The sequence below is a fragment of the Sardina pilchardus genome, chromosome 1 (genome assembly GCF_963854185.1).
Source record: "Sardina pilchardus chromosome 1, fSarPil1.1, whole genome shotgun sequence".
Lineage (NCBI taxonomy): Eukaryota > Metazoa > Chordata > Actinopteri > Clupeiformes > Clupeidae > Sardina > Sardina pilchardus.
Window position 1 is genome coordinate 44517209 of NC_084994.1, and position 13909 is coordinate 44531117.

At 46.3% G+C, this 13909-nt stretch overlaps 1 protein-coding gene across 1 annotated transcript; it reads left to right on the top strand.

Annotated features, from left to right (window-relative positions):
• Nucleotides 1-509: 509 nt before the first annotated feature.
• cusr (Copper-only SOD repeat protein) lies at nucleotides 510-13816 on the top strand. Its single transcript, XM_062545701.1, has 10 exons — nucleotides 510-963; nucleotides 2505-4578; nucleotides 5124-5223; nucleotides 7060-7134; nucleotides 7457-7561; nucleotides 8330-8462; nucleotides 8861-8978; nucleotides 10077-10201; nucleotides 11986-12072; nucleotides 12492-13816. Exons 1-10 carry the CDS (start codon nucleotides 924-926, stop codon nucleotides 12608-12610), a joined length of 2976 nt encoding a protein of 991 aa, XP_062401685.1. The 5' UTR covers nucleotides 510-923; the 3' UTR covers nucleotides 12611-13816.
• The last annotated feature ends 93 nt before the right edge of the window (nucleotides 13817-13909 follow it).

Consider the following 13909-nt stretch of genomic DNA (forward strand, 5'->3'; position numbering starts at 1 on the left):
GTTGTGTCCCCCCCCACCCCACTACCCACTCATCTGCTCCAGACAATTGAGAAACCGGAGGAAGAGGTAAAGGGAAAAGTGGAGGGAAAAAAACCACAGGTAATGACAGGGTGGGAGAAAACACACACACACACACACACACACACACACATGCTCTCTGTGACTAAAGTATAGAGCGTCAGAAGCATTGCTAAAATGTGACAGGACTTTGTACTTTGATCCATCTCTTCCCGTGAATGGTGTCGGCGAGGTCGAAAGCCACCACCACCAGCCTCACGGCAGACAGGCATGCGGGCAGGGATCCACCGCGACGACGTAGTTTGTGTCGCCGTCCTGTTCCACGCCCCCCCCCCCCCCACACACACACACACACACACACACACACACCTGGCAGGAAGCCATCTTCAGTGTGATGGAGGGTGGGGTCGAGAGGGAGCCGCCTCTGCCTGTGTGTGGAGCTCTCCCAGAGAGTGTCCCCTCCCTCTGTCCCAGTGGCTATAGAAGAGCGCTGGAGCCAGCCAGCCAGCCAGCCACGCAGAGCTCTTGCACTGCTCTCTCTGTCTCTCTCTCTCTCTCTCTCTCACACACACACACACACACACACACACCGATGCACACACACACAGACACAGCATATACTTTATATGTCACATAGTGTACACAGTCACCTGTCTTCAGGCACACGCAGCTGCATACTCACCCACACATACACACACACACACACACACAGACACGCACGCACACACACACACACACACAGACACATTCAGAAGGGGAACTAAGAATTGAGGGTCAACGGTGCGTATCCTGCTCACACGCACATAGAGCATTCATTTATATACACGCAGTCACACACACACACACACACACACACACACACACACACACCAGAGCTCTCCCATACACACTTCAAGTGTGTCATCATGCGCTTCTCTTTGCTGCTGCTGCTGTTGGCCGTTTTGGGTGAGTGCTATCATTTGTTTTGTATCGAAGAACTTTGATGTCGAGTTTTGTGGCAGGCTGTTGATCTCTGCTAGTACTGTATGCTTTCATTCACCGGCTTATAGCTAAATATGTTGCACATTTGCAGAAAAAAAGAATCTCTGACAGAAGTCAATTCAATTCTAAATCTTTTCATCACTTCATTAGGAATTATAGCAACGCTTTTTGCAGACATCCGATATTTTCATTGCACCTTGTGTATTATGTCAGGCTTGACATCTCTGAATATTCATCATCATGGTTCACTGTCATTAGTTGGAAGGCTGCATCATTTTCCTATAGCCTAGACTAGCCACATGCTTATGAAGTTCGTTGTCCTACTGTATATGTTTGATGACTAGTGCAGATGTGTGTTTTATGGAAATAGCACAGTGATGATTTGAAGTTAGAAATGAGGAATGTTAGGAATCTAACATTAGGAAGGAGGAAGCTACGGAGGTACAGTAGGAGATGAATGTTATGATTCGGATCAAAGACACACAACCGACCATTCAAGTTTGCATTCCTCTAACATAATGCATTGCACACTTGACTAAACCTATGCACGTTATAGTTGACGTCAGACTGTTGGTTAGAATAGCGTACATGGGATTTACCAGACCAGACAGGCAGCAGCAGGTAGCTTACGCTATAATGTAAGGAAGATCAACCGTGACCCAACCAGAGAACAGAAGGAACAACTTTTTTCCACTTGATGTGAGCGGTTCTGTGCAGAAATGCATTGAAGAGACCAGTTGATAGTCATAATTTCTGTTTAAAAGGGGAAATGGAGGCTATGTGTAGTACAAAGTAGCAGAAATAGGTGATGACTCTGAAAGGACAGGTTCTAAAAGTGAGAACAAATAGGCCAAAATGAGGACACCCCTTAATTTCTGGTCTTAGGCCTATTCCTATTGGGGAATCCAATTCCTATTCAGCGCCCATGGTAACAGGTTAGAGCAGCCACTCTGTCTCCATCATATCATATCGGTGCCTCAGTTGTGGCTCAAACCACACGGCAACCGCGACCCAGCTAGGGCAAGATCAGTTGACTGTGTCTGCCAAATTTCATTTTTGACATTTTTTGTCACGTACACAGTAGTAATTGTGTGTATCAGTTCTATACTGTCCAATAGACAGTGCTGATAACACATCAAATGAATTAGAGCCACAGAATATTCAGTGTAGGCCGACTGTATGTCAGCAAATAAACAGATAGATTATGCTTGTGCTTATAATGGCTTACTCATACCACCTTGCGTCCTCAGCCACTGTAACTCATGTGGTCATGTGGCACACTGCTATCAGCACCATGGCTTTGATCTGATACCTCATAACTGTACTTGACGTTTCTGTACATGAATGTTGATTAGGAATGAATGCAAAATAATGGGGCCTTTCCTCAATACCAGTCTTCATCATAATGAAAGTAGGGCATGATGCTGTTATCACCAGATGAAGCCTAAATCAGACTTCAGCAGGTGCACTCACACCTGGCCCCCTCTTCTGCTCACCCCTTGCAGGCTCAGGGCACTGCGTTCAGTACAGCGCCTATTTCAACATGGCCGGCGTCATGGGCTCAGTGCAGTTCAACTCGACATCAGGGGAAGCGATGGTCAACCTCACCGGCACGTGTAACACTCTCAACTTCTCCCTGTCTGTGTTCCCCGTCATGTATGGCACCTTTCGGCAGCCTTGCATGGAGGCTTACATCGGCGCCAGCGTCTTCGAGTTCTCCGTCGACTCAGCCGACTCGACGGTCAACGTGTCGAGCCTGTTCACCCAGATGTCGAGCCTCGACGCCCTGTCCCTGACGGTGACGACGTGCGACGGAAAGTCCTGCGCCGTCGTCGGGCGAGAGGAACCGGTGAGAACCTGGCGGGCTCGGTTCTTCACCCCCGTGGCCGGCGACGTCTACTTTCGGCAAATCGCGGGAGAGGAAGGAGCCACGGTCCTCGCGGACTTGTACTACGTCCAACAAAGCGCGGCCAACCTCGCTAGCGTCAACGTGCTAACGTCGGCTAGCTCCGCGGCGGACTGCGAGGCACTCCTCAACAGCAATGCCGACCTTGACAGTTCGACCCTGCTCGGACCGTTGAGCGTCGGCTCTCCCGTCGCCCTCGTCAAGTCCCGGCGTTACGCGGCGAGTTTCGACAGCAGCGCGGTGCGCTACGTTCTCCTGCACATGGCCGCCACCAACAGCTCGGCGTGCGCTCCGCTCCGCCGCCTGGAGGAGAAGGTGGTCCGGTCGCGCGTCGACATGAGAGGCATCAAGGGCGTCTTCGTGTTCAGACAGGCGTCTCCGTTCCACACCACCGCCATCACGGTGAACCTGACCAACCTGCGACGCCTGGTGGGACCGTACCACGTTCACAACTACCCCCTCCCGGAGACGAGGTCCCCCCCGCAGAGCCGATGCGCCAACGACGACATCGGCGGTCACTGGAACCCTTTTGGCGTCAACGTCTCGAGCCCCGCGTACCCCACGGGACCCGGTTCCACCCACGACCTCTACGAAGTGGGAGATCTCAGCAGCAAGCACGGTTTCCTGGCAGGCATGATGGAATTCGAGCGTTCCTTTACGGATTGGCATCTTCCGCTCTTTGGGCGGAACAGCATCGTGGGCCGGTCCATGGTCCTTCACGAGCTCGACGGGGCCAGGTACGCGTGCAGCAGCATCGGCTACCCTGGCGCCGTGACGGTGGGCAGGGCGATCTTCCAGTACCCGGTGGTGGGCACCGCCCTGCTCACCCAGCTCACCAGCGACCCCGACTCGGACGTGTCCGTGTTCCTGGACCTCTCCTACGGGGCGAACTCGACCGCGGGCACCACGGGCCACAACTGGCACGTCCACATGTACCCCATCAGCTCGGAGAGGGACGACGACGGCAGGCGATGTGGCACCACCGGCGGCCACTGGAACCCCTTCGCCGTGAACGCGACCGGCGCCACTTACGCGACATACTGCAGACCGGGGAGCCCGTTCGCCTGCGAGATCGGGGACTTCTCGTCCAAGCTCGAGACTCTGGACCTCGGGTCCGTGCCGGGCGTACTGTCCACGAAGAGCTTTTTCACCGACTCCACTTTCTTGCTGTCCGAGTCCGTCGGCAGGTCGATCGTCATCCACGCGGCGGACGGCGGCGGCCCCAGGATCGCCTGCGCCAACCTGACCCGACTGAGCTTCCCCGCCGCCGCCACCGGCACCTGGCTCGGGGGCGGCGTCTCGACCGGCAGCGTCCGCTTCTCCCGGGACTCCCCGCAGGGACTGACCAGCGTCGCCGTCTCCCTGGGCAACCTCGGGGGCATCGTCGGGGGATACCACGTCCACATCCTGCCCGTCCTGAGCGGACGGGAGCCCTGCGCCAACGACAACATCATGGGTCACTTCAACCCGTTCAACATCAACACGTCGGCCGACCCGGCGCCGGGCGTGGGCACCACCGACCAGTACGAGGTCGGGGACCTGGGCGGGAAGTTTGGAACGCTGAGGGAGCTGACGGAGCTGCAGGCCCACTTCATGGACAGCAACATGCCAGTGTCTGGACAGAACAGCGTCGTCGGCCGGTCTGTGGTTCTCCACCACCTCAACGGATCAAGGTCAGACGACGTCTCCTGTCTATGACTAAACACCTATGCATCGTCTTGTGTCTGTATCTAACATGGTCTTCAGGAAACATTTGAATAGCTAAATTAATCTACTGTAGGTTATTATTGACTTATTGTGCTATGACACACTTTCATGGTGGATCGTATTCATTGGAAAAAAAGTAGAGCAGGGAAATAGTAAATCTGGAAGCAGTACTTCCTCATGGAGTCCTCTGATGTCAGTCATGTCACTTGAGAGTGTTAAAGGGAAAACACCGGCCGAAATGAATCTCCCTGGCTGTGTAGTAGAGGCAAAAAAAACCCCACTAGTGAGCTATGTACACAGCAGTGTAGGCATCTATACCGCAATAGATATCAGATATCATTAGATACCAGACAGGTTATATCGGCATGCAGGCTCCATGAAAGATAATCGTAATGATGGAAACACAATGGGTGCCACTGCCTTCGCAGCCTCGCTGCATGGCCCCCCAATTGATGGGTTGCTGGTGCTGGCGTAGTGATTGTGATTTTGCTGTTCCCGGTCTGCACTTCAGGTTGCAGTGCTCGGACATCTCCGCGGAGACGACCAACGGGGCCGAGTGGGTGACGGCGAGCGCCAGCTTCAGTGGCACCGTGTCCGGAACTGTCACTCTGGTAAGAGACGAGAATCAGAAGGGGAAAGAGAGATTAATCAACAGTTACAGTTATCAAATTCAAGACATATTACCAAAAGATATATTTAAATACATCGCAACCCTAGGCACTAGTCTTTTTTTTGGTGATGTGAAAAAGCAAAGTAAATGAAATAGCGTAAACGTAATGAAGTAACCGATTCCACAGTACTTTGGCTTATCACATTAGTGGCTTGTTGCAAACCATTACCACTCCACCCAGGGTCGCTTTAAAAAGCTGCCACAACAAGATGACACCACACACCACACACCCAGGGTCTTCGCTCATCACTCTGCATTAATCAAGGGAGCAGGAGGAGGAGGAGGAGGAGGAGGAGGGGGGGGGGGGGGGTTTTGCGCTGGCGGGGATTGTCAGGAGGGGCCGGCCGCTGGTCTCGCTGGGCTGTGGGTTCTGTGACGTCTGTGTAGTGTGAGCAGATGGCACTGACACCTGAAGGAGATCTGGTGGGTCCTGCTTCACAGGCTCAGGTCCATCATTCAGATTCAAAATCTGTCAGCAGGACGGTTGGTTTCATGACCTTGTGTCTTCTCCTCTATTTGGGATCATTCACCGCCGGTCAGTCAGTTCACATGTCACTCTTACAGAATTTATGTTTATTAATATTTAGTTACAGTGTGCTACAGTTAATGCTCACAAGACCAGTGTACTGCATTTGCATTGCCTGCTGGTGCTTCATCTTCACAAATGAATGAAGTCAGTGATATGAATAAACGCCCTGCTGCCACATCCCACGGTGTTTGAAGAAATAAGCTGATTTAGAGTGTAGAGTGTCCCTTATTTATGCCTCAGGGAAATGATTGGTAGGAGCAGATTCAATTACAGAGTTCCTCGTGCAGGTGCCATAGAGAGACCCACATGAGGACATACTGTACTGTGTTGTTCTCTCTCTCTCTCTCTCTCTCTCTCTCTCTCTCTCTTTCACTCCCCATTTTAATTCAGGAGTAGATTTATGTTTGATGTGATTAGTTTGTTATTTTCAAATCACGAGTCACTTTTCCGTGAAGAGGCGGGTCTTCCTGCGAGCATTCTTGAGCTGATAAGAATGACACATTTATGGGGTGGCAGGTGCAATGTTAATTGACGCTGTTCTTGAGTACAGTGCTTCTGGAATAATTCCAAGGCAACATTTTTATTTTATATCTAAACAGGAAATTTCTCGTGATCAGCCAGTCAGAATTTAGAGAACTGGTTATGTGGTTGCCAAGCAACATTGCTCAAAAAGTTGCCCCATGCATCACCTTCGTTAGCCAAACAAGTGATACATAATTAATTAATGCAATGAATGAACCGTCACCACCAGAGTGCCACTCCTTACCCTAAGAAGTGTAGATGTGTTTTAACAAAATGTTTTAAAAGACTTTTCACATCCTGACAGTGGACTGGTCAGACATTTCTGTTAGCTACATGGTTAAAACAGAAAGACTATATAGGAGTTTCTATCCTCCGGATCCGGAGGATCCTAAACACACAAAAACATTTTAAGATGTTAAAACACACACACACACACACACACACACACACACACACACACACACTCACACTGTCTCTCACTATTTCAATCTTTTTCATCTCTATCTTTATAAATAATCGAGTGTTCCCTACACCACTGCACAGGGTGAATGCCATTTCACCTTTTGTTTTGCAGAAGTATCTGTATGTATGTTTCAGTGAAGCTTGACTCTAGTAGAAGATGTGGTTGTATCCTTAGATACTAGTACTACTGTACATGGTGAACTAGCAGTGCTCTTTTGTAACTAACACATGTAAACTAACAAGACACATATGCCATGTGTTCAGTCACAACAGAGCTTTCCTGATGGCAGCTACAGTGACACCATGCTGGAAGTAAACCTGCAGATAAACTCCACAAATGTGAGTAGAATTCATGTTCTGTGCCTAACAACTGTCACAACAATCTGTCAAACTCCCTAATCTATTAAACGGTCACTACCCAGAAATGGTGCGAAATCGTTGTTGCATGCGTGAATGCTGTTCATCTGCCCTGGATCTAGCGCTGACGCCCGAGATACCGGCCAGGGTTAGAACTGACCTACAGTCAGTTGCTCTTAGGGAATTGATGGAGGCCTGATAGGGGCTGGCCAAGCTGATGGGGGGGCTGATAAAGGGACAGAGATCAGGTTATGGACGCTATTTTCCTCTGCGATAACCACACGTACGTTTTTGCTTTGAACAGAACACGCAAGCCTACTGGTTTCTGACTGAGAATCGAGTCGGTGCCAACAGCACGGACTGCAGTGGTGCAGGAGGCACGTACAACCCCTTCAATGTGACCGAGTCGGTACGTCTGCAACGTCTCCAGTCCCTCACAGAATTACAGATATCACTATCTGTCGTTTCTATCTTGAATGACAATTCCAACTATCCAAAATGTAATTGTGACAATGTTAAAGAGGACATAGAATGGATGAATTGAGTATTGCACTGTGTTCTCTGATGTTAAAATGGTATATTCAACTTTGATTTAAAAAAATAAACTCAATTGCAATTTTACAAGACTAATTAAAACCATATATTTAGGCTGGGTATTGAAATGGTCTGTTTGACTAAACCCCAATTGGACTTCAATGGCTTTGCGAGGTCTGACATCACAAGCAAGCAGTTTTGCTGAATCGCCCATTTTTTGTGTCTATTTCTAAGTTCAAGATACCCATATGAAGGAGGGCACAACCATGCCTCATGTTCATGATAGCTCTTTGTTTATGCACAACCTCTCATAATTCATGAAAGAAAAAAACAAGAAAAAAATTATTGCCATTCTATGTCACCTTTAATTCCGGATAATCAAATGTAACGTTTAAATGTTAAAAGGGCTTGCCATACCCACCACCATCACAAAACACCATCATCAGCCATGACAGCCATTAAAGATGCTGTACAATAGAATATAAGCTGTACTGTTCTTGCATTGTATATGTGGGAGGTGTATGTATGTGGGTGCATCTGGTTAAATCACATGTGCTCTGCAGAGGGGAACTGAAAGATTGTGGCAAGGAACTTTCCATCTCATCTGGGTCTAACGTTCCGCCACTCTCTCGTTGTGTTTCAGAGCTCCACCTGTATGGCGGACAGTCCCCTCAACTGTGAGGTGGGAGATCTGAGTGGCAGGCATGGCGTCGTCGACCTGACCAAGAGACAGCTGTTCATTGACAGTACGCTGCAGTTGGCTGGGGATTTCACAGGTATCAGCCGCGTCAGTGTAAAACAATTGATTCAGAGGAAGACTAGCACTTCTCCCTAGGATTTTTTTTTGCTGTTTTGAATGCTGAATACTGAATACTCTTAACTAAGTGTATGCAACTTCTGCATAGATTCACTTTTGAGGCTTGCTTACATAACAAGTACTGTCACAAACATGGCTAGTGTTAATTTGGAACTTAAATGTCCTCAGGACACTGCTGATGACTTGGGAAGAAATGGGCTGGAATTTGAGCAGTAAAGGGATTATTACTTAATCACTGAACACAGTTTAATTATAACGTGTTCAATTCTGTTGTGATTAGCCCTAATTTACTCATTCATTTTGGACATTCATGGTAAAACCTACCATCATCCAGTTTGTTTTGGTGTCATCCTACAGTCATCCACAGGTCACTGGTCCTCCGTCAGGGAAGCGATGTCATCGCCTGTGCCGCGATCCTCCCGCAGTCGCCGTCTGCTCAGCAGTTCTTCCCCGTCGCGTCGACGTCTTTCAGCAGGTGGGCCTCATAGCGAATGCAACACCTAGGTGGTGTTAGTACCACAGGAATGCTTTTAGGCTTACAATAATGATTCTGGCAAAGGTCAATATTTGTCCATTCATACAGTCCATTTTGTTCTGTTTTGACTGGGCCTTATTTTGACTGTTAAATAAAACAGAGCAAAGCACAGGCCAGTTGAATCTGAAGATACATTGAGAAACACTCTCACTGTATGTTTGAGCGTTGGGTCTTTTATTGATCTTTTGTAAACATTTGTTTTTAGCGAGCAGAAAACAACTCCTGCACTCTCCAAAATATGACCATTCTGATGCGTCTACTTTAGATTTGTTTTTGATTGCAACAAGGTCGTATTGTCCCTGCAAGGAGAGGCTTAAAAAAACAGATCTGTCAAGTGAGCGGGACAGGATTGTGTTGGATGTCACCTCCCAACCTAACCCTAATGTCATTATTTTAATTGTCAGGCATGTGGTCTTGAGGTGGACACTGTGTTTATTGTAAGAGTGCCAACAGGGTTACAAAATCTGTCATGAGGTACATTGGCACAAGCCAAATCAAACTATTCAGAGCATCAAGGAAGCTGTCAGTCTGGGATTTATGAGATAAAATAATGACAATAATTTATGTATAGGGCAGGTCTCACTTTCAGTAAATTCCCCTCCGCACACACACCTATAATAACCACATCAAAAAGAGTTTAATTCTGGAATGCAGAAGTTCTTGAATTAATCTGTTCAATGTGAAGTGCATGTCACTGAACTAGTTTTAGATTGGAACCTCACAGTGGGTCCTGAGCTGAGGCCTGTGTGTAGTTTAACACTCTGTAGAGCGCCATGAGACACGTGTAATGTTTTGGCGCTCTATAAGTGAAATGAAATTGAATTTAAATTTAAATTTTAGATTACAGAGAACAGGCAAAGTTCCAAACATTGTCTACATCGTTATAGCAATGACTAACATTTTTCTACTGTACAATCAATATAATGACACCAATCATTGAATAATGGTGGCAACGCCCTTATGACTCTTTTGAAGCCCGAGCTGCATTTGACACCGAGAAATGAGATCCAAGAGATTTGCAACTCTTCCTCTCTCCAGGTTCGACTTCCGTGACCGAGTGTCGAAAGTCCTCAACGTGAGCATCTCGAGGATCACCCTCCTAGCCGGGGATCTCTCCGCGGCCCGCACCGACGGCTGTCAGCAGGTCGCCTTCATGGTGTCAGGTAAACTTCTGTCACATGACCCACCTGTTTTGCACTAGCACTTGCAGCTGACTCGGACAGTCTTAGTGTCGGAGTATTTTGATGTAAATACACGTTAGAAATTAAAAAGCCGTGCAGGTTGACCCATCGTCTGCTGTATTCTGCAGAGCTTGCATTAAAGTGTGCATCTTAGAAACAACTCTTTCTGCCAAATATTTTCTGGCAACTCTTTGTGTTTTCAACCTGCAGTATCTGTGACATTGAGGTCATTTCAGGACACAAAGAACTTCATTATCAGTGTAGGAAGCTGGTTTGTGAGTTGTGAGTTGGTTTGAGAATGTTATATACCTTTGTGGCATCTCTGAAAAACCTTGCGTGAGTAACACACTTTTGTCAGACCTTTTTTTAACACACACCTAAAAGCATGTTGTTTTTTGTTGTTTTTCATACAATTCACCCTTTGTAGAGTAAGAATACAAGTGAAGGGTTCAGATGCAAAAGCCTCTAAATCCGTCTGACCACTTTTCTTTTAAATTAGCATTTTGTATCAGGCTCCTATAGGGTTTCGCCTACAAATCAATATTTCAGACCAGGAAGAGAATGGTATTTAGTGAGTTTTGAAGCTAAATTATTGAATTAACTTACACTATATGTGAAGAGCATTCACTCACCATCATTATCTCATTTTTGACAAAAAGTGGATTTAGAGGCTTTTGCATCTGAACTCTTCAAGTATTAGCCTACAATTCATTACAAGAATGTCTTGAACACAGGAGGATCAACTCAGATTCCATTTTGAATTACTTTCTCAGTGAGCATGAAAATAGTCTTTGACAATATTGCGCTCATAGTTCATAAATAGCAATGTGTGATTTCAATGTGCCATTCAACTCCACTGTAGCTTCATGTTTGTTTGTGAAGGTAGAGAAGAGCACAAAACACAGTAAACACAATGCCTCTCATCCCTCCTGAGCCTGTTGAACGCTCTGAATCGGAATCATAATATCTTAACATACGAGCCCCATTATTTCAGAGGGTGTGGTGAATGCCACATACACCTTGTGACCCACATTTACAAATGAAAATGAGAAATGGCCATATCAGTGTCTACCGGCTGGCTCTCTGTGAGCTGTGTACTGTATGTCGTGCACTGCTGTGGTGTGGTGTGGTGTGGTATGGTGTGGTGTGGTGTGTGTGGTGTGTTACTGTGGGATCCTCCATAGATGTCTGGTGTCCATGTCACGGGCTGTAGCCTAAGCCGTCTCTCTTCTCATGGGGAGCTACATTATGTGACCCGTAATTGGCCACCGCGGCAGTGAACAATTCTGCCCTTTGAATGTGGAGGTGGGGTAGAAAAAAAATGAAAAGACACATTGTAACCCGACGCGAGGCCCCTGGTGTGTGAACCTGCGGAGCAGGGGGCGACACTGTATAGCACCTCGGCGTATAGCACAGAAAGACTGGCCTTGTTTGACTTCTTGCCATCACAGCACTTCGAGATGAAAAAAAGAAAAACAAAATGGAAAAGGACTGGGGAGAGAAACAAAGAGAAGGAAAGAAGGAGAGAGAGAGGGAGAGAGAGAGAGAGAGAGCAAGGTACAGAGGGGTTGACCAATCTTACAGCTCCTCTGAGAATCATCTGAAAAACACACGGCAGAAATGTTACTGTTACGAAAGCGCTGTACAGCCGAGTTATCACCAACCCAATGCAAAACAATAGAGATCATTGAGCCATGTAGTCCCAGGCTTATGAGGTTAAGGGTTTAAAGACAACCATTAAAAGGCTCGTTTCTGCTCTGTTGCAGGCAATGTGAGTTCCAGCGCACTGAGCTCAGTCAGATCAAGTGCACTGATGGGCCCGTTCCTGGAGTCCGGCACCAGCTGCGACCGAGGTAAGACTGGATGTCTGGAATACAGTTTCACGTATAGCACACAGTTTCATATAGCACACACAGTTTCATGTAGGCACACAGTTTCATATAGCACACACAGTTTCATGTACTGTAGGCCATAGCTCACAGTTTCATAGCATTTTCATGTACAGTATAGAACAGTTTCATATACAGTATAGTAGAAGTAGTAGTATAGCACACACTTTCAGGAATAGCACAGTTTCATGGATAGCACACTGTTTCATGTATAACATGTTCATGTAGGGCACAGTTTCATGTAGGATGTTTTCATGTGTAGCGTTTTCACGTATAGCATGCGTAGACAGCTAGCGAGAACCTATTCTGTCTCTCATGTGTAGCGTTTTCATGTATACAGTAGCATGCGTAGACAGCTAACGAGAACCCATTCTGTCTCTCAGACGGCACTGCCACCACAGCTCCTCCAGCCACAACTCAGAGTTCCAGTGCTCACGGCCTGTGGGCTGGGGAGAGGGCCCTGGCCATCACACTAACTGCCGCCATGTTCCTTCAGCTGTGACTGCAACATTAAGTTATGTACTTGCAAAGCCTGTCTGTCGTCAACCACAAAGTATCACCAGGGACTGTGAGCCAAGCATCGTTTGGCCGTCACTGCCATTTTGTCATCCTCAGACTGTAGTGCCAAGTATGCAGTCATGAGGAACATGCTTTGTTTTTTCATTGTGCGTGACTTTTTTTTATTATTATTTTAATTCCAACAGAATGACAAAGTACATTGGCTATGTAACTTCTTAACAAAACAAATCTATCTGGGATATGTGTGTACAGGCCAGTTTTCAGTTTCAGTAAATGCTCCTCCTCCTAAACATCTTGTTTACACTCATATTTGTATTTTCAACCTCGTCTTTAAACTGAGTAATGTGAACTAAGCACTGTTTTACATTTTCTGTTCAGATATAAAATATTTTTTAAAGTATCTGTTAACTACTATCTGTCTACTTACATGTACACCTGCTGCATGGTTTGTTGTTTTTGGGGTAGTAGCCTCATCATTTCTTATCTTTTTTAACAAACAGCAGCATAGTTGTAGTCTACTGTTTTGTAAAACAAAATCACACAGAAAATCAACTACACTTCTTCTGTGTAGTTGTAATTTACTCTATATATCACCCTCCTCTCTTAGGCTACTGTATGATTCTTGTGACTTCAAAGATGTTTAATTTCTTTTGAAGATGAGGAGGCTTATTGGAGGTCGGTCTGCTTTGTGATTATTTGATTTTAATTTCATTAATGAATTAAATAATGAATGTTAATATTATGCACTAATTGCAACAAAAAGCACTGGTACGTCCTCTTTGTGAGACACTTCATTAGCAATGATGGCCTATGTCTGTAGATGTGAACATAGCCAAAGCTGTGACCAAAATATAATTTGTGACTCAATCTGACGAAATGAAGTTGCATATTCAAAATTGACATACAGGCAGATTTGGCCTAATACAAAACATTGAACATAGTATTTTTGCATCAGCATTGTGTTCTCTTTCCATGGGTATCAGAGATTTTTTTTTTTAATTGTTGGTCACTGTGACTTATTTTGCCAGATCAGGTCACATTTGTACGTTTGTATATTTCTTGTTTTCTGTCATCATGCTTGGCGTGGAATGTATTATAGGCTATTTGAAGTGCACTATTTCCTGCATCAATTGACAATGTGAATGTAGACTTCATTTTCACAGTGCATTAAAGGAAACTATTCACTGTATGTATCATTTTCTTAATTTATTATATCTAGAGCAAGAATCAAAACATAATCATAACAATGTCGTAAAAAAACAGCTTCCTCCTCGCCCATTCT

Bases quoted from the DNA above. Each gene is read 5' to 3' on its own strand.
- cusr (XM_062545701.1), top strand. From the start codon at position 924: ATGCGCTTCTCTTTGCTGCTGCTGCTGTTGGCCGTTTTGG. The intron at 964-2,504 runs GTGAGTGCTATC...CACCCCTTGCAG, and splicing joins GCTGCTGTTGGCCGTTTTGG to GCTCAGGGCACTGCGTTCAG. The intron at 7,562-8,329 runs GTACGTCTGCAA...GTTGTGTTTCAG, and splicing joins CCTTCAATGTGACCGAGTCG to AGCTCCACCTGTATGGCGGA.